This window comes from Macrobrachium nipponense, chromosome 45 (assembly GCF_015104395.2).
Source record: "Macrobrachium nipponense isolate FS-2020 chromosome 45, ASM1510439v2, whole genome shotgun sequence".
NCBI classification, from domain to species: Eukaryota; Metazoa; Arthropoda; class Malacostraca; order Decapoda; family Palaemonidae; genus Macrobrachium; species Macrobrachium nipponense.
In genome coordinates, this window is record NC_061105.1 from 9,792,087 (window position 1) to 9,820,075 (window position 27,989).

Here is a 27,989-nt window from a genome sequence, read left to right on the forward strand (position 1 = left end):
GCAACAACATACTTACTATAGATGTGTCATCCACGGCAGGTGTTTTATCTTATAACCTGAAAAACCGCCATAACAGATATCCCATCAATTATTCATTCTCCCATCCATGTAAGCACATGTAAACACATTAATGAGGGGTCTGTCCGCCTTTATTAATTCGTAATTGTCCATTTTCTATTTTTGCTATTTTTTCTATTTTTCATATATCGTACGGACAATCCGTTCCAAGATACATTTTTATGTTCGATTTGAATATTTTTCGCAACCTCTCTTTATCGCCTTAATTTATCTAATATAAAGCAACTGACTCGTACAAAAGTATGTCGAGGCTTTCAAATACAATATATTCCATTTGGGAATCGTCTCTGCGTAACTGTTACTTTTATATTAATATTTCTTTCAGCAATATGAAAAAGAACGCTAAAATACGTCAGGTTAACATGCAAAGCTGACTGCATCGTCTTCGTTTTCTTTCCGTGAGCCGTAATAGAAAACGGGTAGGCAAGAGTAACTCATCCCTTTTAAGTTTATTCATTGTTTTAGTTCGGTAGATGTCAGTTTAAGTGTGAAATAGACGCCGTGTTTAGTGCCAGGCCATTGGGGATTAACTTAAAATCATAAAATAGATACTATAGATACCATAAACACAAACAAAAGGCACATATATTAATAAAAAAAAAAAGTACCGGAAGTAAAGGGCAGTGAATGATGCGTTCGCGAACCGCGTTTGTAGTGTTCAGCTTTATACCAGTTTTCTTTCCTTTTCTAGCCTGAACGAAGCACGTAAAATAGTTCAGATAATATAAATTTAAATATGCACTGGTAAATGCAGTTGTTTACACGCTTAAGTGTCTGCAAAGAACGCATATTGGCTTCGTAGACATAATCGTTTTGTACGAGTTGCGTTAAAAGAAAAAAAATTGTCAGACCAACGTCTTATATATTACGAAAGTTTTATAGAATTGTGAAAATGCATATCAACTTGGAAAGAAAACAGAGCAGTGATAATTTTGAGAGAGAGAGAGAGAGAGAGAGAGAGAGAGAGGAGAGAGAGAGAGAGAGAAGAGGAGAGAGAGATAGAGAGAGAGGGAGAAGATAGAGAGGAGTGGTGGGGGGGGAGAGAGAGCGAGAGAGAGATTGAGAGACTGAGACGAGATTGCTAAACTATATAACCATTAGCTTATGTGCTCCCATTTTTACTGTATATGTTACCACGAGTGACGTCACTGGATGGCATTGTTCTTTGAAACAATGCTACTATAGTCTCTCTCTCTCTCTCTCTCTCGTCTCTCGTCTCCTCTCTCCTCTGCTCTCTCTCTCTCTCTCAAGGTCTATAGATTAAATGAATATTCGTCACTCATGTGCCTTATCTGCACAATATCCGTTTTATGGCAACATCATTTGTTTTTTCTTTAACGTCGCCTTATCGGTTTTATGAAGCTGTCTAGATTAGGCCTAACATCCATAAAAGATGGCATAATTATGACCTTATAAAAAGAACCTTCCTTTATTATTATTAATGTTATATTAGTATTATTTTTTCTGTTCACATAATTGACATTATCATTATTTATAATCATAATTTTACAGTGCTAATATGATTTACATTAGGTTTTTTTCATATTTATCTGTTAATTTTGTTATAATTATAGATCGTTTTAGTGAATACCCCAAGCTATAGACCTTCGCCCACATGCCTTTCGACCGTAACGTGCTGCCCCTAGACCCATACCCTAGACGCATATAAACTCCGACCGCAAGAGAACACATGGACCTAGTGATGGAATGCAAAAGGAAGATAATCCCAATGCAAGAGCCTGTGATAACCAAGGAAAAAGTCATAGCTTGTCTAAGTAAGCTCAAAGCTAAAAAAACTGCAGGCCCAGATGGAATCAGACCAGAGCTTTACAAAGCTTTAATGAAGAGCAAAACCTGTATAGAAGTACTAGTTAGGTGTTACAACAAAGAACTAGAAATCAAAGAAAAGCCTGAATCTTGGAAGAAATCTAGAACAAAAATGATAGAAAAGAAAAGGAAACCAAGGGCTAAGGATTTAAGGCCTATAGCTTTATTAAATATATCATACAAAGTATTCATGATGCTGATAAAAGACGAAATAGAAGCACACCTCAGACTGAATGAACAAGATCACGAATGCCAAGCAGGATTTACAGGAGGGAGTAGGATAGAAGATAACATCCTTACACTACAATATGGTGTAGAAGAGAGCTACAGGAATAGAAAACCATTAATAGTAATAGCTATCGATTACAGTAAAGCATTTGACTCGGTAAAACGAGAAGTCATGATTGAAGTTATGAAACAGTTCAAAATACATCCAAAAATCATAGAGGCAGTAGTTAACATATATGAAGGGGATAGCACAATAATAGACCTAGGGGAGGGAGTAGAACAGGAAATGGGAATTACAAGTGGGATTAGGCAAGGTTGCACAGGCTCTACTTCACTTTTCAAACTAATGACATATTTAATAATTAAGAAAATGGAGGAGGAAGGGACAGGATTTGAAAATGAACTAGTAAAGATAGGGACACTTTTCTTCGCCGACGATGGATTAGTTCTAGCAAGTAATATAGAAGACGCAAGAATAAACATAAAGATTTTAATAGATATAGGGAACAAATGTGGGCTAGAAATAAATAAAGAGAAAAGCAGCATCATTATTTTCAACATGAAAGATAAACCAGAAGAGATAGAGAACATAAAGGTGAGGGAGAACATTACATATTTAGGAATAAAGATAAATGACTCTAGAAATCTGTTTTAAGCTACAGAAAAAAGAAATGTTGAATAAAGCACAGAAGTTAGCCAACCTAACCTACTCCGTGATAGAAAAAAGCTGCAACAAAGTTCTAATAGGGAAAACATTCTGGAAAACATAGCTCTACCATCAATCTTATACGGAACCAATAAGTGGTTAATCTAACAGACGCAGAAATAGAAAAATTACAAAGAATAGAGAATGGGGTATATAGGAAAATATTAGGGGCATGTAGAAGCTACAGTAGTAGCCACATTAAGGGGGAGATAGGAGCTTCTTCAATGAAAAGTAGAATTATGAATTGGGGAAGATAAGCTATGTAAATAATACTTTAAATGGACGGAAAGAGATACTGAAGAAAATAATTACAGATATGCAAGAAAAGGAAAGAAAATGGTGGAAAACTGTGGAAAAGTACATGCATGAAGTTAAAATAAATTTAAGAAAATTAGAAGGAATGTCCAGAACAGAAATAAAGGACAAAGCCAGAATATGGGACACAGAGAGGTGGAAAGAAGAGTTGGAAAATAAAGTGACTGTGAACATATATAAAACGTGGAAAAGAGAAATAAAAGATGAAGAAATTTATGACAACTCTATGGGTTCAGTCCTTCTCTTCAAAGCCAGAACCAACTCTCTTAATTTAAATATAGCAAAAAGGCACCAGAAGGAGAACACTTGTTGTCCTTTTTGCAATGATGCAGTAGAAGACATATTTCATTTCCTTTTATATTGTGATACATATATAGAGGAACGGGTTAAAGCAATAGGGCTACAACAACCCTATGAAGAGAAGGAAAGTGACGTAGTGGGAAAATTTCTATTTTCAGGTAACAACGAAATAAGAAAAGAAACCATATACTTGATGTGGAAAAAAAGAGAGAAAAAAAGGAAAGAGCTAAACAAATAAACAAACAAAAAAAAATATACCCAAGACTAAGAGGCGCCGTTGCAAAGGCATTGCCTCGACCCATAACTACTACTACTACTACTACTACAACTAGCCCCTAGACCTATAAATCTTGGAGAGGTCTTTTGCCTTGCCCCAAAAACCCCTCTCTCTCTCTCTCTCTCTAACCAAGAAACCCCGCGGTCTGAGGAATGCTCCTCCTCTCCCTCACTTCAATTTAAGAGAGAAAATTCCCCCACTCGGGGATCTCTACCTACCACCATCTCGCCCCTAGGCTGAGGAACCAGGCGAGCCAATCCGACCCTTAACGACGGTCTATATGGTCGAAAGTCGCCTTGCCACGGAAGACCCCCACCGCTAAGCCCCGCCCCTAACGAGCGTGCGACAAAGGAAAGGTGTTGGAGCGTGAAATTGTAATGAGTGGGTTGGGGGTCATTTGACACCCGTAGCTGTCAACACCTGGTTTGTTGGCGGAGGTACAAGAGGAGAGGGGGGTTGAGGAGAGAATTTGGGAGGGAAAAAAAAAAAAAAAAAAAGAGGTGAGGTAAAGTGAGAGAGATGATCAGCGAAGGAAGGAGGCTGAGGCTGCTATAGGATGTTGTGGGTTCCTTGGCGGGCTGGGTGAATGGAAAATGGAACTTGGTCTCTCTCTCCCTCTCTCAGCATCAGTAAATAGTACTATTGCTCTTGACACAGCCAGGTAGCCACATACCATACAAGGATAGTGAACGGGAAATAATTAAGCGCTGGCGGCAATTTTTGAAAGGTTCAAGGATTGGGTCACTGGGGCAGCTCAGAGTACGTTTGTTTGTGTGTGTGTGTGTGCAGTTTAATGAGACAAAGGATGATAGATGAACATAGTGAAATAAGAAGAGACTTAAAGGAACAAGAGAATAGAGAGTGAAATGTGATTAAATGTTATGCGACCAAATGTGCTTACAGCAATCCACAGTAGGACGTAGTTAAAAAGTAACTAACCTTTTCTATTAGAAAAAGAAATAAATTTATTTCAAGGAACAAATTAAGGTAGAATACCCATATCCCTCTATTTATTACAATGATACTGTACAGTTCATATTAGAATTAGATAAAATATTGTATTTAGTATTGTCAATTCATCACAGAAACGTCCAGAAAATTATTCATCTAACTACAGTGGTATAATATTTAAGCAAAATTAGATTAAGTTTTATTTTTATTAAAATGCTCGTTGGCACTTCATAGCAATATGGCCAGAATGTGTGTTTCGGAGCTTAGTATTAATACTATCTTCTTAACCCAACCTAACCTAACCTAACCAAGGCATCCTTACTTAGCTGAATCCTGCTTCGAGCTACATAACTGATAGGATCCCCAGAAGTGAACTTAGCCTTTATAAAATTCTTAGGCTTCACTCGAGGAATTTTGTCTCGAAATCAGAAGTGAAAACTGGAGTAAGGTCGAGTTGAAGGGATCCAAGAGGTAAAATGTCAGTAGCTATGCAGGGACCAAAGAAGCAATGCTTCAAAGAACCTTGACCGCAGTCTTCAGTGACCCCATGAAAGTCAGTAGTACAGAGGGAAGGTTGGAAAGTCAAATCGAAGGTGTGCCACCAAAAGGGGAGTAGTTTCCCCTCACTGGAACTTCGCAGCCATCTCTGGTGCCGTCACCTGGACGGAAAAGACCTTCGTGTGATTGTGAATGTCCACGTGGCTGGAGTCATGGTGTTCGTCTTCCGGTAGCTCCCAGTAGGGGGCATCGCTGAAGAGCCGATGGTGACTCACTGGTTCACATCTGTCGAAGCTGAGGGAGATTCCTGTAAGGATAGCAGGATTAATATATTACAACAAATAGAAGGCCCCAAGTGGGTACATTTTCTGGAATCCTTTGTACTGATTAATCAGTACTTTTCTTAAAGCTGGATGCAAAATTAAAGTTATAGATGTACTGTACTTGTTTGACCTCAAAATTACATCAGTGCCAAGAAATATAAGCCATCATGTCCATTTCTAGCTTTAAAATGCTAAAATGAATATAAAAAAAATACAATCTTGTGAACACAATGTAATCAGTAACATAGTCATGAATCAGTGCTCTGATAAAGAATAGCGTACATACCAGTTATAGCTCCTGAAATAATAGCTATGACGAGTGTCACAATTAATCCCAGACTTTGGTACAATGCCTGTTGGTTGGGAGTCCACCCAGAGCCAGGCTCCAGAGACTCCAGGGTCATCTTGAGTTCCTGGAAGTGGGAGCTGTTGGCTGGAGGGCTCATATGTGGGAATTGTACATACAGGCTGCAAGGGAAAACAAATTGGATATTACAGATTTTTTTTGTGTACAAATGTCCTGTGTACTATATATCATGTTAAGAAGAAATGAAAATTAAGTCACGAGGCAAACAGACTATGCACAGACTCTGTATCAGGTTGAAGTACTCCTAAAGAATTAGAGAAATGCCCTTAAAGGAATACTGGGGAACAAAAACAGATGAAGAATCCCGGAGCTTTGCAATACAGAGAATGAAACTGTCTTAGAACCGAGTTATGTGAGAATTACTGATCCCCAGCTATCCAACATGAAATTTAGCTCTTACCCAGAGTTGTACTTCAGGGGGAGAGAGAGAGATAGAGAGACTGACTTACTCTTTGCCATAATATGTTTCAGATGCAAACATGCACATCCCAATTGAGACAATGGCCGAGATGACTCCAGGCATCCCGTGAAGGTTGTGTACTCCGCAGGAGTCATGGAGACCAATTTTTTTCAGTAACCAAGGCTGTTGAGATAATGGTAATCATTACAATAATTGTTTAAACTTAGGATATACAAATTCAGATGGTATATACAGTATATGCAGTATACCAATGTGTTTATGTCATTTTTTTTTTTACTGTAGTGCGGACATGCCTTACAGCATTAGTGAAAACATAACCTCTCCCATTAATGTGGATTCATGGCGATTACCTGAATGAAGATGTATCCAGAAGTGGAGATGAACCCAGCGAAGAACCCAATACAAAGGGCTCCCCATGGCTGTATCATGAGGTCAGCCACAGACCCCACGGCCACGCCCCCTGCCAGCGTCGCGTTTTGTACGTGTACCATCGTGAAGCGGTTTTTCCTGAGGGACAAAAATTTGAAATTCTTAACTATATATATATATATATATATATCTATATATATATATCTGTTAGTATATATCTATTAATATACATATATTATATATATATATAGATAGATAGATAGATAGATAGGTAGAGATACCTTCTGATCTTGATATCACCTTAAACGTTCTATCTCTAGTTTTTTAGGCCTAGGACATTCACGCATTCCAATTCGAGTTTGATGACAAGGAGGGACGTTCTCTCTCTCTCTCTCTCTCTCTCTCTCTCTCTCTCTCTCTCTCTCTCTCTCTCGACATTACAATGATTACATTATGCATTCCATGGTAGCTTAGAGGTCTAGGGCTCTAGGCCATTCACGCATTCAAATTTGAGTTTAACAACGAAAGACACCTCTCTCTCTCTCTCTCTCTCTCTCTCTCTCTCTCTCTCTCTCTCTCTCTCTCTCTCTCACCTGCTGACCCATGCCGATGTTAAAAAGGCTGCAACAACGGCTGCAGTCAGTCCAAGGTACGTGTTGATGACAGCTCGTCCGATTCCCTTGTTACTTCCCAAAGCCCCGTTGAAGGATGGCCAGTACACCCACAGAAAAATCGTACCTGTAATGTTTAGGCTTATATATATATATATATATATATATATATATATATATCTATATATATATATATATATATATATATATATATGTATGTATACACTCATGTGTTGAATAGCCATCAGGTTGTACTACTATCCAGGATCAGGAATCAGGAACAATTTTACCTCCTTACAAATCATAGGCCTAATAACAGAGTGAACATATTTCTAAGGATATTTCGAAAGAAAAATAAATTGCTGAGTTTCTGGAAACATTCTTTATATAAAGGGAAAACTGTCTGTACTCTTAACCTCGAAATATTTTGAGGTATAGTAGGTACCCTTTTGCTTTTTAAGTAAAAATATTTAAAAATATCAAAAAGCATTTTAAGAATCAGCTGCTAATCTCTCAGTTTCAACCGTGAGGCTTGAAACTAGGCCTAAAGCTCGAAGCAGATTCTCGAAATCGAAACAGAAAAAAACGTGACCTGGATTTTCTCAAAACATATAAAAATAGCAAGATATTTTATATAAAAAAAATACCTATCAGAGGAGTGCACTGTAATTCCTCGAGACCTGACACCCCATTTAAAGTTGAAATTGCTCATCATCAAAGCAAGCAGGCGTAGAGACAACTCGAGTGGCCATCAGAGTTCATGCACTAAAACGGTCTCAAGCCATGTTAAAAAGGCTTGAGCCTCGTCAAAACAAAACAGATAAAAAAGTCAAAGTGTTGACGCAACTTTAAACATCTTTAGAAATCTGGTCAACTGGCAGTTGATCGAAATGAATTAGTAATAGTGCAAAGTTACAAAGCATCTTCAGCGAGCTGGCAACTTAGGTTTTTTGGTGTTAAAAAGGAAGAAGAAGAATTTTGATCTGTTTGTTTGTATGGTGTTTTTACGTTGCATGGAACCAGTGGTTATTCAGCAACGGGACCAACGGCTTTACGTGACTTCCGAACCACGTCGAGAGTGAACTTTTATCACCAGAAATACACATCTCTCACTCCTCAATGGAATGGCCGAGAATCGAACCCGTGACCACCGAGTTGGATGGAACGCAAACACCATATCAACCACGCCACTGAGGTGCTTGTTTGATCTCTTAGTTGACGTTTGGATTTGGTGACGTCAACGATGTAATCGACGAATAAACACTTGGACAGTGCAATTAACGAAATAACCTAGTTTACATTTGGAGTTTATAGATACAGGAGCACCCTTTGCCTGTATTTTGAACGGATTTAGATAAGGACGTCCGATGTGTTGACATAAGCACTTCTCTGTTCTAAAAAGTAGTAGTACTAAGTGCATTTTCGGAAAACGTCAGTTTTATCTATTTTTTTTTTTAAGTATATTTAGTATTGTCCTTTTGTAATTGTCATTAGGAAGATAATTATCATGGAAGTGTTTTCTATTCACTAGTTAGGAGGACATTGCAGCTTGTGAAAAAAAACTTTAAAAATATATTAAAAGGCATTTTTAAGGTTTGCCTGGGCTAACAGGCCTAGATATAATCACTGTCGTATTCACAGGAACGTTCCTTGCTGTCCGTGCGGAGTTATTGCCTAGAATCACCCTCTCTCTCCTTCATTAAATATTGAATTGGCATTTCATAGACAAAAATTCGAGACGATTTGTTCCCAAGAACCCAATGTCCTAAGTCCTATTTTTTTTTCTTGAATAACTTTTTTGTCCTAATTATGTTATACTGGCTGTGTTTTTTGTGTTTTTAGCATACTGTATAGGCATAAAATATTGTATGCAAGGGGCATTATATGGGTCTGTACAAACACAGCCTGACTTATCTTATGGGGTTGTAAGTGGCTATAACTAGTATACAAACCTATATACTATCTTATGTGTTGGAAGTGGCTGCGATTGTCCACTTTTTTTTAAGGTGGAACCCGATGACCGTTGCTACGTCTTATTTTATACGTCAACATCTCTTACTACTACTGTTGTACTGCTTTAAGTAGGGTAAAATGTCATTCATGATTGGGCCTAGCATACCATCCTGAGATAGAGGAACAAACTTCCCAGGTTAGTTCAGTACTGCTAGACCACTAGCTAAATCAAGTCTTACTTGTCACCTCTACTAACCTCAGATATGGTAGAACTTACAACTATGATCACATAGTTGTGATGACGCTAGCCACTGGCTTCATACACGAGAGACAGTTAATCAGACAGGCTTACCAATCATAGAGAAAATATCGGACGTGTAGGTAGACCCTTCATTCGGATGATCACTGACTTTCATTTTCCGCGATACTGTCCTCGAGAAAGCCAAGCCAAAATATGCACCAAATGTGTGGATGACAATTGAACCTGTAAAGAGAAATTATTGCATTTAGTCTTTGGACACAGCTGTAAAGCCTGCCTCCAATTAGGACACTGCAAGTAAGCCTGCCTCTAGCTGAGGCACAGTTGTAAAACCTGCCTCCAACTAGGGTACACAGCTGTAAAGCCTGCCTCCACTTGGGATACAGTTGTAAAGCCTGTCTCCACTTGGGATACAATTGTAAAGCCTGCCTCCACTTGGGATACAGTTGTAAAGCCTGCCTCCACTTGGGATACAGTTGTAAAGCCTGCCTCCACTTAGGACACACATTGTAAAGCCTGCCTCCACTTGGGACACAGCTGTTACATAACCTACCTCCCAGATCGATGATGCCCAGCACTTCGATGCACAGGTAGAGATTGATCGTGTAAACTATGACCTCCACAAAGGCCATCAGCAGCATCTGGGTAGGCGACGTCTTGCCCAGGACTGCCCCGAACGAGATCAGAATGGCGCCACAGCAGAAGTCGGCGTTTATGAGGCTGGAGAGAGAGAGAGAGAAAGAAAAATCTGAATGAAAATGGCGTATGGAAAAGTAATTTTAATTTTGTTAAGGAACTCAGATGCTTGCTTCAGAACTTTAGTGATTTATTGTTAGGTATTGTTTTGATATGAATTTTTGAAATGAGGTTTTGCTCGTCTACTGTTTTTGTCATTCCAGTGTTGGTTTAGATAATGGGAGTTTTTTTATGAAACATTTCATTAAGCTTTAAATAGATATATATAATATATATATATATATATATCTATATATATATACTATAGTATATATAGATATATATACATATATATTATACACACACACATAAGCAAATACGTATATGCATGCTAGGATACAGATTGATTATTGTGACATTGACTATACATAGATACCTGGAATGCGATCAGGTTAGATAGATAAAACAGAGAGATAGATAATACAAACAGCTAGAAATATCTGGCACTACTATACTTCACGATGTTGAGGGTGATAGGCTTTCCTCTGGCTCTGGCGATTCCATCCACCATGATAGCGAGTTGAATCGTGATAGCGGTGAGGAGGAGGTTGAGCCCCACGGCTGAGAAGCCGTATTTTTTTAGGAAGGTCATCAGGAAGCCGAAGCCGATGGCTATCATCACGTGAATGTCTTGAAACACTGTCGGAGGAAGACCAGGAAAAATTGGGTTAGTTTAATGTCGGTTCAACGTCTGTCAACAAGAAAAGACAGGTCATTGTAATGTGGTATGTCTCGTTTGAGAGCTTAGAATGGCGTGGATGTCTACAGTAATTTTAATTTTGTTAGTTCTTCTATTCCTGTAGGTGAAAAATTAATGAACTTGGGGACAGGAAGCAAGAGGGTCTAGAGCCTTTTCGTCCTTGGCAGAAGTAGGCCTATATGTACGTATAGTACTACCTAGCTTTACCCAAGTGCATGATTTTAACACAAAAATAGTATTAATTGAGGGGCCTCTTCTACAACCTTCAGGCGCTATGAGAGAGAGAGAGAGAGAGTTCCGAATCAAAGCTAATAGAATATGCAATCGATTACAGGAACTAAAGTCGAATAAAAACTCCGCGTGTATCACGATGGAGGTGATACAGGTACGTATTGGGTCTTTTGAAGAATTGGTCAAAATATGCATTTTGGATAAAAAAAAAAAAAATAAATTAGTAGTGTTAGTTTTTGTACCTTTCAGGATAGAACATGGACGATAAAACGGTATGATATATAAGTTTCTTAAAAACTAGTATACTACAATGAATCACACGTACTTGGATAATATTGCCTAATATCAGGCGTCTCGTGTCCATGGTGCTTGGTGTAGTTGTAGCGGATTCCGTCATAAAAGGTGTCGTAGCGAACGAACCCTACAAACATCAGGATGATGAGGGTTTCCATTAGCGCCGTGTAGATGGCAAACCAGCCGATCCGCCCCATTAGAATCATCTTGTGCGTCATGTTTGAAGAGAGAGAGAGAATGAGAACGATAGATATTTAAGGGCCACCTAGATGATAGAAAATGAGGGTAAAATCTTTTCATCAAAGGAGACTCTTTTTGTTTTTGTCCACTGAGGGTCCTAGTACGGTAGCGTTTTCTGTTCTGGTATTTCGTATGACGGTTGTGAGGTATAGACTGATCGTTAGCTTAGGAAACTATTGAGCAGAAGGAGGCTGTTGGGGGGGGGGGGGGGCGGCGGCGCTAGAAAAGAAGGCTAGGGTTACCACGTAGAAGTCCTCCAGTTTATATTTGCGTTGTATCTGTTTTAATTATGTTCTCCTTCAACGCATGTGAGAAACTTGTCTGAGGAGAATCAGACTAGCGAGATTTAGATGAGAAATTCGAGTTAACCTTCGCTGACTTTGATGTTTTTATTCCAGTACGGTTTTCGGTAATTATTGAACTTCACGGAGTGATGAGATCAGAAATTGTTTAATGATAAAAATATTTGCAAATTAACACATTCTTATTGCAGCAGAAAAAGTAGGATTTAGTATGAAACCAGTTAAAAGTAGCTGTCGAAGTAGTCCGCATATAACGCTGGGAAATTTTATCGTTATTTTTATTATTGGAATAGAAACTTGATGAGAAGAATTCCTGTTTCCTTACGTCGTCATTAATCCATGAAACTACAGCACTTGATATCCTGGTTCCTGCTTTTCATTTTTTACTAAGATGTCCAACTTCTCAGACCTTCACACCTCATTCCCCGATTTTCATGTCAGTCAAGATAGAATCCTAGTTGGTCTGCATGGTTGAGAGCAAATAATAATAATAATGATAATAATAATAAACCTTGTATCCGTTGCTGAATAAACCAGGGCATCAGAGAAGGCACGGAACTGTCGAAGAAGTGTTTGGAAAATGAAGAGCAGGAGGAGGTAGAATGACGGGGCAGACCTATAATCCTTTCTTGTATCTATATGGAACGTGTTTGTACATTCTATTTCATTGTTCAGTGTTCAAATCCTTTTTTTATAGGATACTGGGCAGTCCATGTTTAGCAAACCACAATCTAAATCATGTTGCAGCTGTGGATCTATAACAGTTTTCCCTTCATATGGTTTTGGAGATGACTTTTTAAATGGTCATTACCTCGAAGATGTATGCTATGTTCTGTTGCCATCTGAAAGCACTTATTTTCGTTGTCGTCTCATCAAAATACGCATCGTCAAAACCGGTGAATTCCGTCACTTGGAACCTTTGCGAGTTAAACGCAATTAAGGATTAATATTGCGCATTGTCCCCATGTCCCGTGAAGAAATGGCAATTTTTTTTGCACTTTCACATTCATAAAATAGCATTAATCAAAGCTGTAGTATAACACCTATATACCACTCGCGGTTCTTCGAGTTTTTAAACTACTCCGGCACCCTTTCATCCACATAATACTCGCTTCGAAAAAACCTTCGTCTCTGTTGATTCTGCAGTCCAGAAATCCACAAGAACTCTCTTATAGTCACTAATATACCTCACTATACACCTTCAAGCTGCCCTAAAGCGAGGGCCAGTGCTGGCATAAAGCCAACTTTTTCTGGAATCAGCTGCTTTCCGACCTTTGAGAGAGATTTTTTTGCTTTGGAAAATACTCGAGAGCGATCAATAGCATAATCAACTATACTCCAGCCTCCGAAGATCAGAGAGTGAGAGAGAGTGAGAGGGACGGTGTGACACTCCCACAGCTGTGGAAGGTTGATCATTAACAGCCCCCGCCTTACCCCCCTACCCTCCATACCCCCCTACTCCCCCTATCTTTTTTTTCTGAAAAAGTATCGACATTGTCACTCGAAGTTTTTTTTTTTTTTTTTTTTTTTTTTTTTGACGAGGTAAAATTCCATTTTAAGTCTTGCTTTCATCCATTCGATTCAGCGCCTCAGTGGCGTGGTTGGTATGGTGTTGGCGCCCAACCTCGGTGGTCGCGAGTTCGATACTCGGCCATTCCATTGAGGGGTCAGAGATGTGTATTTCTGGTGATAGAAGTTCACTCTCGACGTGGTTTGGAAGTCACGTAAAGCCGTTGGTCCCGTTGCTGAATAACCGCTGGTTCCTTGCAATGTAAAAACACCACACAAACAAACATCCATTCGCTTCGTCTGTGTTCAAGCATTTCAACACCAATCACTCAGTTGGCCATCGGGTCTCCTTGTGACCCCACTGCATTTGAGTTACGCACTGTCTTCGTCCAGTTCTCTCCGTGAGGTTGTTTTTTTTTTTTTTTTATCTTCGGCCGCCATTGCTCGCCATTGCCGCTAGCGCCAGACGTCTCCTCCACATGTCAAGTGCTTGGAGGAATAATGGCATTCCTCCAAGGCCAAGTACTATACACGTCCAAAAATTTTTCGACGTGTTGGGATTGTGGATCGTCAATGTTTTTGGCCCTTAACTCAAACTAGTTGTTTGTGTACTATCACGTACGAGGGGTTTATTATTGTCATTATGGTTTACAGCATAACGGAACAGAAATTCGATGATATTTCTTCTTTAATCTCAAAAGGTTGACGCCAAAGTTTGACTTAATTATTGATATTTTTTTCATCTGAAGTCTAACGCGAAGTTAATTATACGCAAAATTCATCTGAACTATAACGCGAAATTAATTATACGCAAAATTTGTAATGTTACAAGGTTATTTTTTTATAACTTTAACTTGATCGCCGACATAAAATTATTTATAGCCACATTTCACATATTTTCTTATAGAACAAAATTTTTAAAATGGAGACCCATTTTAAAAACTCAAAACTCAAAAGAGACTATCCGCTTTGAACGCGTGTAAAGTTGTTAATTTTTTTTTTCCACAAACTCAAAAAAATTCATTAAAAAAATTAATATTGATGAAGTATAAAATTTAAGAAATGCAGATGAACTTTGACCTCGTAAAATGTTGTTAAGGTTTTTCTTTAATTACTCAAAAATCAAAATAGTGGACATAGCTTAAAATTTTGTTTTTTTTAAATTGAGACAAAATTTGACTTACATAAATTGTTCACAAACTCAAAATAAAATAATACAAATAAAAAAAAGCTGACATAATTTGAAAATTTCAAAAACTGGAGACGAAATTGACGTTGTAGAAATTTTCCACCATACAAAAAAAGTGAACAATTTAAAATAATGAAAACAGAGACGAACTTTGACCTTTTAAGATAAAGTTGTTAATATTTTTCACACACAAAAAATAATGATAAAAAAAGTGGACACAGTTTAGAATATTTAAAAATGGAGACGCACTTCGCCTTCATAGAATTAAGTTTTTAAAATTATTCACACAAAAAAAATTAAAAAGTTAAGTTTAAATTCTGAAAAAAAATGGAGACGCACTTCACCTTCATAAAATTTAGTTTTTAAAATTATTCACACACAAAATTACAAAGTTGACAGTTTAAATTCTGAAAAAATATGGAGACGCACTTCATAAAATGAAGTTTTTAAAATTATTCACACACAAAAAATAATAATAAATATATAAATAAAGTGGACACAGTTTAAAACAGAAAAAAATAAAGTTGTCAAACTTCTCCCCAAATTAAAAATAAATAAATTTTAAAAAATGGATGCAAATTTGCCTCATTACCGAAATTTTGAGTTGGACCAGTCGACGACAATGAACCAAGCGTGGACCCTTGACAGACCTGAACCGAACTGACCAAATCGTTACGTGGTATGTGCGCGCGGCGCCCCCCCCCCCCCTTACCCCCACACCCCAACCTCTTGCCTTACCTTCTCCGGAGCAAATATAAAAAATAAAAAAAGACGTAGAAGAAAAAGAAAATTGATCTGCCAGGGCAGTAAGGACGGCCGACGGGCTCAAAATAACAAATGAATGATTAAACGTGGTCCCAAAACCTATTAGGTACGAGAGAGGGTGGAGACTATTATAGAGTTCAAGGTGATTCTGTCACAAGGGAATTCTCGAGTCCTTGTGATGTAGGGAAGTCCTGGTGTCATGTTTTGGCTTCGTTTATGCCCTATACTTTGAGGTACTTGTTGTAGTTTTGTTTTCATGGTCGCAGATGAGCGTAGAGGACTTCATAATGCGTTTGTATCCGTATTTTTTGGGAACTGTAAGTCCGTATTTTCCTGACATAATTCCGTAGTCGTTCTCATTAATAATTATTAATAACTCACTTCAGTAATGACTTAGATTTTTGTGCATTTTGTTTTTGATTTACAAAATAAATAAATAAAAGCCAGAAATATTGCGTCATTACAATACTATTTGTTTTAAAAAAATAAATAAACAGTTATTGCGTCATTACAATACTATTTGTAATCGTGACTATATAATAGTATGTAGTGGCTAACTGCCATAGCCTCGATTCATTATATCGAGCGTGCGGGCGCGATTGCGTACACTAGTGGCTTTTTTTTTCCCTTGGGTGGGGGCCCGAGGTGGGGGCCCGAGGTGGCTGTAAATCGATCACAACAAAAATCTGGATTTAACAAGAACTTACTTTCTGAATTTACGATGATCACAAACTGGAAGATTTCTCTCTCTCTCTCTCTCTCTCTCTCTCTCTCTCTCTCTCTCTGGTCAACTTCCTTAGTGTATTATGTACCTGGCTGTCAGCCGGGCCGTTGTGTGTCGAAGGCAGTTTCTACACTTCTTTTTCTGTGCCATTCTTTGCCCATCTATAGTAACGCTCCCACCCGTACCCTCCGAAATGACGCCAGCGGGATGTAAATCAATCAATCAGTCGGTCAATTGGTGCCCGTGGCACAAACCACACGTTAGTTAGGAGGGGGCTGATTAGCGTCGCGCGCGCATGCGCAGACTTTCGCCTGGGAGATCAAAATACTAAAATATTAATTGAGGAAAAATGAAAATGGGTTTTTTTTTTAATCGCCCGCGGATGTGATCGATGACATGAAGGTCTCAAAAAAAAAAAAAAAAAAAAGAAAAAAAGGAAGGATGGATTGAGTCACGAGACAGTTTAATCGCTCCTAAATGAAGCTTTTATATATATATATATTTATATATATATATATATATCTATATAGATATATATATATATATATATATATATATATATATATATAACTGTATATATGTTTAAACACGTTTCTGGCTCTTCCCACATGTTTTTTGAGGAGGGCGTGTGTCAGTGTGGTTAGGCGGTAAACCATCACCCCCCCCCCCCCCCCCCCCGACCCCCCCCCCCCCCCCCCGCCACCATCCGAGCCCCCGTAATGCGTCTTCTTGTAGGCCGGTCTCTGGAATCTGGTTTTCCAGTGTAGCCTTCAAAAAGAGGGGAAAAAAAAAAAACTTATTCACCTACTTTGTCCACGTACACGCAACCAGTGTCCCTCATTGCTGTTTGCCCTTTGTCAGTCTTCAAAACAGTCAAGAAACTCTTAAAAAAAATATTCAGCAAACTAATAACTTGTATATAAGTTGTATTTGAGAAGTCTTGCACGACACTCATTTAATCTCCCAGCAAGTAAGGAGTACCTAATTAAGAGCTAGAGAGAGAGAGAGAGATTACCAGTCGTAATCACTGGTTAAGACGCAACATCCTGCTATATATTTTTTTAAACGTATATTTCTCTAAATTTGTAATAAATTTTCAGCTGCATTGTGGGCGTCGTTTCTCACGGTCTTTCTTCTTCTTGTTCGCATGGATATCGACGTCTAACCTCCTCAAAAGCGGATAACACAGGATATCCGCGGTGAACCCACATTGCATATCCGGTGATAAGTATATCCCAGAAAACACTGATAAAGTTTTTTCCTTTTAACGTTCTTCTTGTCAGATTATTTTATTGTTCTGTTCATAGTTCTTCAGTGCAGTCTCACGACATCACAGGAATACTCTTAACTTACCCACACACACACTGTTGGTTTTTCGGACCTTCTTGTGACCCATTGCCCCTGTCATCAGGCTTGCCCAAGTCATCTGATAGCTCTTGAGTGCCACCACACATTCTACAGAATTTAATAACAACTGCAGCTCAGTCTAATCTACGAAACTGGATTGTTAGAAAGTGTATTTATGTTTAGGCAAATGGATCAATGTTTTACTGGAGAGTCTTACTACTTGTGCTGAATCCCGTTTGGTGTTTTTCAGAAAGTTCTGGCAATGAAGTCCATTGAATATTGGAAAAAAGCAGTTATTGGAAAGTGTTTTTTCTTTTAAGAGATCTGGCCGTAAGACTGGTGTTCCGACATACATTGAATCCTTCGGGATACATACTCATATTGTTGTATGTGCTGTATGACTCATTTCAGATGGTACCAGACTGCTAAGGTTTGTTGCAAGTTTCATCAGCGTTTTTTTTTTTTTTTTTTTTTTTTTTTTTTTCAAATCAAAACAGGGACGTTAACCATGCGACAGAGTAACTTGGTGTCCTTATTAATGCATGACTTGGGAGTATATGAACTCTTATGTAAATGTCAGTAATGAAAGTAGGCTGGCATTACTGCCATAAGACGGTGGTTTAGGCGAAAAATAAACTGATTAAATAACAAGTAACTTGCGTGGTTCAAGATCAGTATCGACTCGCAAATACGACAGTGGAAAAAATCGGTCACATCGCACATCGTCGTTTTCGATTTGAGGCAATTCTAAAATGGAGAAGGTCCAGCGGGAGAAAGTGTGATTGGCAGAAAGATGGAATCAGCGGAGAACGAGATGGCAGAAACGACCAACCACCAATTCTTTGGCGCAACGAATTCAGATACCGACGAGGAACAGCTCGTGAAGCAGAGCCTTGGCGCTTCCGAGTGTGGAGCTGTCTGTGCCGGCAACTTCGAGGACTTGGGAGCTCTCGGAGAAATAGGGTCCTTAGAGATAGCGGATTCTGGGGAGAAATGGCCCTTAGGTCCACATTCGGGATTTCGTTTGGATACAGAAGGAGGGTCTTCAGTTCCACTTTCAGAATCACATTCAGACGCTGAAGAGGATTCCTCCGGTATCCCACATTCAGATGCCCCTAGGATTGTGAGTTGCCTCTTGAAATATGACCCCAACTGCCCGAATCCGAAAGCCCGCGAGATTCAGGAATGGGAATTAGATTTTCAGACGCTGCGTTCAGGATTCCGGAATCCCTCAGCCCGCAACTTCACGGAGAATCTCGTCTACAGAACACGGGAACAGGTCAACAGACGAGACGATTTCGGAGCCCACTCGAAGGACCAAAAGGAGCCCGTGGACGCGTCCGTCGTGCAAAAATCGTGGGACAGATTTCGCGAGGCCTTTGACTTGCTGGAGTTTTCGAAAACCCTCGTCGATGACAAGAAATGATATATATTTTGGCCACTTGAAGGGGTTCCTTGCACGAAAATCTAGCTTTTTTTTTTTCTTACGAGTTTGACCCATTTCCTGTCATTAATGACACATTCAAATTGACAGAAAAATCCTTCTGGTTCGTGTGGTTTGTTTGTTTGTTTGCATGATGTTTTTACGTTGCATGGAACCAGTGGTTATTCAGCAACGGGACCAACGGCTTTACGTGACTTCCGAACCACGTCGAGAGTGAACTTCTATCGCCAGAAATACACATCTCTGACCCCTCAATGGAGTGGCCGAGAATCGAACTCGCGACCGTGTGGTGTTCTTATTATACAGAGTGAAAACTTTTTTAAAAATATGACGTTAAGAATTAAACCTATTGACGTCCATGAACGTATGACAAAAAAAATAATAGATATGATCGATATGGCTGAGAAGCTTTGACACCTATAATATATAGATTATCGGGACCAAGGTGCGATAAAGGGTTTGTCAAACCAAAGCAGAAAAAAAAACGGGTAAGATGTTCCATGAACCGGAAAAATGAGGTGGGAACTGGAACGCATTTTAGAACTAAAACTTATATTTAACTAATAAAGTTCTAATGGAAAGGTGTCTATGACGATGATGATTTAAAGATTATACCCTCGTGTTCGAGGCGGATTTTATCGTTCCATAATTATTTTTAGTGGTGAAATTATTTTGTGCTTTGAATTATTTCATTGACAAAATTATTTTGTGCTTTAAACTATTTCATTGGTAGTATTAATGTATTTTGTACTTTTAAGTTTTATTGGCAAAATTGATTTTGTACTTTGTTCAGTGTTTATATCATTTTTACATAGGTTTTTAAAATAGCAGGAGTGTATATTTTACACTGTACTACTACTTCACTAGCAGGAGTATATATTTTACAATGTACTTCACTAGGAGGAGTATATATTTAAAAATGTACTTCGGTAGCAGGAGTATATATCTAAAAATGTACTTCACTAGCAGGAATATATATTTTAAAATATGCTTCCCTAGCAGTATATATTTAATAATATACTTCGCTAGCAGGAGTATATATTTAAAAATGTACTTCACTAGCAGGAGTATATATATTTTTTTAAATGTACTTTCCTAGCAGGAGTATAGACTTTCTCCTCTCGATAGTTTCTTGGACAACTATAATGCAAATATTTTAGATTTTTTTTATGTTTCAGCATACGGCTTTGCAAAAAAAAAAAATCCCCATTTGATTAGAGAGTTTTGTCTTTGCATCATTGGTGTATTAAATGTGTATGAAGTCCGCCTGTTTCTTTTTTTTGAAAACATTGTATACCTGTATTACCCGAAAATGAAGCCGGAAGGAGGTTATGGTTTTTGCCAGAGAGAGAGAGAGTTTTACTTTTTCGCCATTTTTATTGCAGTGTTCAAATCACCGAGCTCTCTCTCTCTCTCTCTCTCTCTCTCTCTCTGTGTGAAAGAATGTGAATGACTTTTTAGGTATGGCACAAGTACAGCCTAAAATAACGGAGATCCCGGTGGCCATGACATAACGCCATGAGCTGATGAATGCCAACCCTTTGGCACCGGTGCCAGGCCTTTTTAATGGCCCTCTTCTTCCCAGCAAGGTATTAATGCCACATGTTGCTGCCCACATGTAATTCCACTGCTCCTCTTTATGAATAACACAAGGTGGTTGTTGGTATGTATGTGTGTGTACATATATATGCAGTGCATGTAACGTTATTATAATAATAAAAACGTAATTAGACACCGAGGCCACGTGTCACTCACGAAATGCCAGATAGATACGACGTTCGTTCACCCTACTGCTTGGCATCGTCAGATTTTTAAGCCGACTGCAAGAATTATATTTTCTTTGTTTACAGAATAATTCTCCTCCTCCTCTGTCGTTTCAGAAGCTGTCAGAAGCAACCTTGATGTATTAATAGACAGCAGCACAGCATAACACAACATCTGGCTTAGGTTAGAAATACTTGACGATGAAGACTTCTTAAATCTCGTCTTAGGAAGGAGTGGAGTGTATCGGGGGAGATGAGTACACACAGTGACCGAGGAGAGAAGGAAACAGGGTATTTCTTGGCAGTGTTTTGTGTCATTGTCCCTTTGTTTGTCTCTTTGAAAGTTAGAGAGAGAGAGAGAGACCCATTAATATTTGATTAGCATGACATTGAAGAAGTAAATTTTTAGCTTCACAAGTTTAATGTAGAGCAAATGGACACTTGTATTTTCATCTGCTAAATCAACTGTCAGCTGAACAACTGTTCGCTCTCAAATACAAATACGGGAGAAACCACACAAAACGAAGTTGGGTGGGGCACTGTGGTTAAAGTACCCCCATACGAACACGAGAGTTTATCTCCATTTCAATTAGTATTCGTCCAGTCTCAAGCCATGATTTGTCCTCTTTCAAAGCTATATTATAGCACCTTGTATCCTTGATTTCAAAGCTATATTATAGCACTTTGTATCCTTGATTTCAAAGCTATATTATAGCACTTTGTATCCTTGATTTCAAAGCTATATTATAGCACTTTGTATCCTTGATTTCAAAGCTATATTATAGTACTTTGTATCCTTGATTTCAAAGCTATAGTATAGCACTTTGTATCCTTGATGTCAAAGCTATATTATAGCACTTTGTATCCTTGATTTCAAAGCTATATTATGTATTATGTATCCTTTCAAAGCTATATTATGTATTATGTATCCTTGAAAACGAACCCATCTATTGTCTGTTAATGCTGAACTATATCCGGTTATGGAACCGATTGTAATTGACGATTGTTAAGCAGATAAATCTTTTTACATCTGTTTTAAACAGACGGGTGATATAAGACAGATGTTGATTTGAATGACAGAGATAAGGTATTGTATTGTCTTTTTTTTGCCGGAAATAACATGTTACGTTCATATACATACGTTTGAGAGACAGCCCACATACGTGCTCACGTATATTAAATATTAAATGTGTATTTCATTGGGCGTTGCATGGGAATATGTATGCACAAAAGGAATTTAAATACCAGGCATCATATATGTTTGTTATTTCAATTGGGCGTTGCATGGGAATATGTATGCACAAAAGGAATTTATATACAGGCATAAAAAATATATGTTTGTATTACTCATGACATGACATCACACAGATCTCTTTGAAAGAATTGCCAAGCTGTCCCTCATAGCTTAATTAATGGCTGCTGCATCTACCATGGACCGGTTGACTTCAATTAGGGATTGGTCCTCATGACTGCTACCATTTATTGATTTACAACCATCATGAGATTCATTTCTTGGTATGATGCCCTGGGGTTATTCTTAGGACGTCCGCATTCGTTGTAAGATAAATAACGGATAAAGATTTAACATATGGAGACATCTGATGGGATATTGAGCAAGATGTGGATTTGGGGTTGGTGGTGGTGGGAGGGGGAAAGGGGGGGGGAGGCGATTATGAAGGAACGAGATGACCGTCTTTATTTATGGTGGTGTGTTCGTACGTGGGTTTGGCAAGCCAGCTGGCAATTCTAGTGTTTTTAATAAAGAGTCATTTCGTCCTTCTGCAGAGAGTGGAGTTTTCTTCTTCTTATTCTTCTCCTTCTGCCATGCAGGAGTGCTGGCCTCCTCCTCCTCCTCCTCCTCCACATGAGAGTCAGTCTTGCGAAAGAGCAGCTCGCGAAGGAATATCTTCTCGCTTTTATAAAGAAGAATCAAGACAGCGGCTGTAATACCTTAAGCAGTTCCCGTCAGCTGCCTTTAAATGACTCTGAAATGTTTAACAGCTTTGCCGCTTTGGGAGAACGTTTGTTTTCGAGGAAAACCAGTCGTCGAGATGGAGGTCTTCACGGCAAAGATGACGATACTACCGCCGGAAGAAAAACCTTCACTTTGCCGACTCAGCATAGAAACGGAACGCGTATCTGTGGTCGTGACGCCAGCGAGCGGAAGGACGGAGGAGGCAATCAAGATTCCCAGACGTCAAAGGGTGATATATCTGGCGCCAATGACAATTTTAATAACACGATGCTCTCTTGTGCTGCTAGTTCGCCGTGTGACACCCCTGTCCGCGGTTGTGTACCCAGTGAAAACACCTCTGTGGTCCAATCTCTCATTCAACGAAGTGGCCCTCGGGAAGAGCCTATATCGATTATTCCATCCATTGGACCACGAAAACAAAGACCCCAATTCCTCGATGTGAAATCTATCACCGAAATGCCTGGGAAAAGCGTTTTATCAGGAGAAAACTCCCCTTCGGAGGAGTTCTACGACGCTCAGGATGAACTACCTTCGCAGGAACCTTTGGCGGTAGTTGGTCCTGATGCGGATAGGGAAGAACCAGTAGAAGTTGTCGATAAAGACCCGAAATCATGTAATGAGGCCGAAAAGGACGTTAGGCCTCTAACTGAAACTCTTCCTTCTGAAGTTGACGATGGTGAAATGGACGAGTTTCAAGATGCAATGGATAGCGATGTACATTCAGTGCCACAAATACCCGTCGACAGAGGTCAGCGTATCTGTGACAGATCAGAAAATGACTTGGGGTATAACGGAGAGTGTTACAAATCTCCTGAACAAATCGTAAATCAGGATAATCCGAATTTAAATTTTTTCTCTTTAGATAACAATAAAGTAAAAGAAAACAGTACACCAGAGCTCGATATCCCCAAGATGAAAGAGACGAATAGAAATGTGTTCGAAACTAATAATTGTGACCTTTTAGTGTCAAATATAGGCCCCGTAGGAGAAGTTGAAAGTGATAAACCAAAACTAAGAACGGGTACCTTGACAGAAAGTAATGAAAGTGACAACCCAGAAGAAAGTGTATCTTCTTTGCACGAGATCAATGGAGATGATGGTGAGCTTGAAGTCAAATTCATTCTAGATGACGTTATGGAAAGAAACGAAGGTGAAAAATCGCCCGGAAATACAGGTACCTCGATAAATAGCGATGAAAGTGACAAGAGGGAAGTGAACTTGTGTACAGATGACAGTGGTAAAGTAGAATTAAGTACAGATGCCATGATAGAGAGTGATAAAGGTTGTACGATCGAGGTAAATACAGATAATGAGACAGAAAGAGAAAGGTGTCCATTTGATGTGTCATTGGAAAATACGAGGGAGCGTAACATAGTAGAAATAAAACACGAAAAAGGGACTGATGATGATGATGAAGTCAGTTTTGCCAAAGGTGAATTTCACAATGGATTGAATACGGGAAAGGAAACGTGCATTTCAAATAACACAAGTCCTTCTGAAATAGTCCCTGTTTCCACAGAAGACTTTGCGGAAAACATCAGTCCATCAGAAATGTCCCACAATTCCTCGAATTCTTCTCATTTTGACAATCTCAAAATTGCAAAGAAACCGCCCATAGCCCCTACGCAAGCGAAAAACAACAATGGCGCAGCCCCCCAGAAGCCCTCACGTATCCTGACAGAATTCAAGCCGCTGCAGAGGAACTTACAAAATAGCAGGTTAAGGGAAGAAACGCGCCAGATTGTTATGATGCTGGAGAACGACAAAGCGTGCAAGGTGCCCCGACCCAACTTGGGCCTTCAAGACAGGTTGAAAAGTCTCATGAAGAATTCCGTAGCGAAAAAGCCAAGAAGTTGCGTCAAGGGACCTCGGTTTTGTGGTACCTACGTCAAGGGCATTACCAGTTTGGCCAATGAAAAGCTGGAGGCAAGACGTGATTCCTTTCAGGAATTCATCCAACAACGTAAGGGAATCCAATGTGATAAGCCGGTACAGAATCCACCTTCACTTTCAGGGAAAAATTCCATTCTAATGTCATCTACTGTCTTAATAAAGGGAAGTAAAGATCCTGTAATCATAAGTGGCAAGAATACCATAAATGAGGACATTGGTATAACAATGACAAGCCATACAGAAACGGTATATAATGTTGGTGATCAAAATGCTGTTGAAAATGAAATGACCAAAACAGAAATTAAAAATGAAACCAAATCTTTCCAAGAGGAACTTTTGCTCTCGGATAAAGGTGCAAATTGTGATGATAGAATTGATTATTCTTCACCTCACCACACTAATGAAAATATTAGCTTTCATACTGCTAATGAACCTAGTGGGCCTTTTCATAAGCACCAGTATAGCTCTGCCTGTTACACAGAACCTGCAAATGATTTTGTAGTCCTCACAGACAAGCCAACCACAGTCAGTGAAAAGATCACTACTACTTCAGATACTGCTTCAGATCAGTCCACACCTCACGTTGATGACAGCTGTGAATTTAAATTGCAGAGTTCCTGTCAGCCAGGATTTTCTGGTCAGACATCTCCTGATGCGCATGACGAAAGGTCTAATGCCTCTGAGGTCCAAAGCAACATTAGTGACAGTAAACTTTTTGAAAATCACTTGATCATGGATCAGTCTGAAGAGAAATTCACTAGAGGCGATCTAAGTCCTGATAAAGGATGTGAAATTGGAGTAACCCCAGTTGTAAATGGTTTTCCCAATTCAGAAACTCTTTCTAAAGCCACAGGAAGTCCAGGTGAAGAGGCTGAAACTTCGGGTAGCAAAACGACCACAGAGGCTGAGCCTTCTGTAGAAAACAGAAAGAGAAAAGCGAACAGACACTTGCCTCAGCAGCAGCCAAGCAAAAAATCATTGACGAGCATTGACTTGCAAAAGCATATAGCATCTTTAAACAAAGTATCCAAAGAGATGGTTTCAAAGCAGTCAAGTAAAGACAAAGATATTGGGTTAAAATTAGCAAGCAGCAAGGATACCAGTATAAAAAGTAAATCCCCTCATATTCAGAAGGAAGTTTGTGATATGATTGGAGTTTCAGACACCGATAAAAAGGATTTTGTGACAGATTCCTCTCTTCATTCAGACAATGTTAAAGATGCTTTCACACGCACAGAGACTTCCCACCTGGAAAACGAAATGGACATGAACAAACAAATTTCCAAAAGCTCAGATTTTCAGAAAAATCTCACATTACATAAAGAATGCAAAGCAAAACCTTCTAAGGAATCAGTCACTGACCTCCCAGGCAACAGTAATGATAGATCAACCTGTACAGAAAACAAGAGCATGAGCATAAACTCCAAAATTCAGGAATATAAGAATGATTTTAAAACGACTATCATAGAAGCAGACATAACACGTCTAAAGATGGACAATTTAGTAGCAAGACATTGTGGGGCTCATTTCATATATAAGAAAACAAATGACATGAAAAGAGACAACAACAGAAGAGCAGAGTCAGAGTCAAGGAGCTTATCGGAAGCCATGGAACAAAGAGAAAACTCCAAAATTGAAACGGACAGCCCTTGTCACAGCGCTGCCGAAAAACTGCCAAAAAATGATCAGATAGAAAAAGAAATTCCACTGGAAAATAGAGAGAGAAATTCAGATTATTGTCATGTCAGGAGTAGATATAGTAGCGTAGATCATCGTAGGCTCTGTCAGTCAAAGAGCAGACGAAATACAATAGCTCAACGTCGCTTTTCCTGTTTTCCAGATGGAAAAAATTCTAGGTCAAGTCAGTCTTTGATAAACAAAGGTAGTGCGAAAGTCAACTGTACCAGTTTCACACAGACAATGTTGAAGAAGTGTTTGGAAATTGCCATTGATAAATGTGAAAGTATGGGTTGGGAGGCACCAGAAGAAATATCAGAAGCCCCTTCAGAAATATCCAAATTCTTGTCTTTGGAAGAAATGAATAAGGAACTAGCTCGGGCTGTCGCCAAGCGTAATGCAGGAAGAGTACGAGAATTACTGAAACAAGGAGCAGATCCAAATATTTTATGCGGACATTCACCTGCTTTGCTAAGAGCAGCCAAAGATGGTATGCTCTATATAGTTCAAGCTCTTATTGCAGCTGGCGCTGAAATTGACGTACGTTTATCATCTGGCGATAGTGTTGTTCACGTAGCTGCTCGAGGAGGACACAGTGAAGTGATTATAGATCTGATTCACAGTGGGGCTCATGTTGATGCAATAAATCGCAATGGAGTAACTCCTCTTCAGACAGCTCTTGCCTACGGACATTTAGAGGTAGCCCAGATGCTCCTCAGAATGCACGCTGACATACTAGCCCCAAATAAAGTAGGTGAAACTGCTTTGGAAATTGCAAATAACTTGGGATACATAGGCTTAACAGGCAAACCAAGGGAATTAAGGAGAGATTCAGCTCCTGGTACCCGCGTGGAGGTTCCTCCTACAGAAGTTCCAGTGGCTGTGAGAATGATCCAAGGAATAGAAGAGGGTTGTGCTGCCACTGTAGAGGAATGTTTGAACCTAGGTGCCCATGCAAATACAGTAGTTCCCCTTGCCTTGCACTGGCCAGCCAGAGCTGGTGTTCTGCATCGTGCATCTCACCACGGGGAAGATTTAATTGTAAAGTTACTGTTGGCAGGTGGTGCAGATATTAACATGAGAGATGTAGTTGGTAATACACCTTTACATGCCGCTGCTCAAGCAGGGTATAATAAAGTTGTTAAAGTCCTTTTAGCCAATGGGGCTCAATTGGATTCGGTCTCCCAATCTGGAATGACTCCACTCCACAGGGCTGCCTCTAAAGGGAAGGACCTTACATGCAATTTACTTCTGAAACGAGGAGCCGATCCCAAAACTGAAGATAATGCGGGTTGCACGCCAGCAGACTGGGCAAGAAAGCGGGGTTTCAAGAGCTTGGCAAAGAGGCTATTCTATCGGCGCAGAAGCAGCACTGCCCTCACTGCAGGGGCTAACCACAAGCACCAGCTGCAACACCTAAGCAGGTTGCACCAAGCAGCACTGAAGGCTGGGCAAAGGAGCAATTCCATGGAAAGTGAAGAGTAAAGACATCCTTTAAAAGACTTTACAGTACTACTTGATCTGTGATTTTTAGTAAAACAAGTATCAAATAAATTTGATATGAATGTCTGAATTTCTTTGCAATAAAACAATATTTAATCATCACATGGCTTTATCTGCCATTTTCTTTTGTATCATCTGTGGTGTTCTGCTAGTCCGGCAAAAAAATTTTTCCCCAGACAAAAATATTAGACCACTGGATTGATCACTCAGTTAAA

At 39.3% G+C, this 27,989-nt stretch overlaps 2 protein-coding genes across 2 annotated transcripts; one reads left to right on the top strand and one right to left on the bottom strand.

The window, feature by feature from the left end:
• Window positions 1-4,807: 4,807 nt before the first annotated feature.
• Window positions 4,808-10,322, bottom strand: LOC135214095 (ammonium transporter Rh type B-like). The gene is made up of 7 exons (XM_064248200.1): window positions 10,037-10,322; window positions 9,577-9,708; window positions 7,254-7,398; window positions 6,642-6,798; window positions 6,320-6,453; window positions 5,790-5,971; window positions 4,808-5,487 (listed from the first exon to the last, which is right to left on the bottom strand). Exons 1-7 carry the CDS (start codon window positions 10,122-10,124, stop codon window positions 5,306-5,308), a joined length of 1,020 nt encoding a protein of 339 aa, XP_064104270.1. The 5' UTR covers window positions 10,125-10,322; the 3' UTR covers window positions 4,808-5,305.
• A 12,268-nt stretch (window positions 10,323-22,590) lies between these two features.
• Window positions 22,591-27,869, top strand: LOC135214368 (uncharacterized). Its single transcript, XM_064248598.1, has one exon. It carries the CDS (start codon window positions 22,591-22,593, stop codon window positions 27,754-27,756), a length of 5,166 nt encoding a protein of 1,721 aa, XP_064104668.1. The 3' UTR covers window positions 27,757-27,869.
• The last annotated feature ends 120 nt before the right edge of the window (window positions 27,870-27,989 follow it).

Coding starts and splice junctions, on each gene's coding strand:
- LOC135214095 (XM_064248200.1), bottom strand. CDS start 10,124: ATGCTGCTGATGGCCTTTGTGGAGGTCATAGTTTACACGATCAATCTC. Junction 9,709..10,036: donor GGGCATCATCGATCTGGGAG/GTAGGTTATGTA, acceptor TTCTCTTTACAG/GTTCAATTGTCATCCACACA. Junction 6,799..7,253: donor ACATCGGCATGGGTCAGCAG/GTGAGAGAGAGA, acceptor TTTGTCCCTCAG/GAAAAACCGCTTCACGATGG.
- LOC135214368 (XM_064248598.1), top strand. CDS start 22,591: ATGAGAGTCAGTCTTGCGAAAGAGCAGCTCGCGAAGGAATATCTTCTC.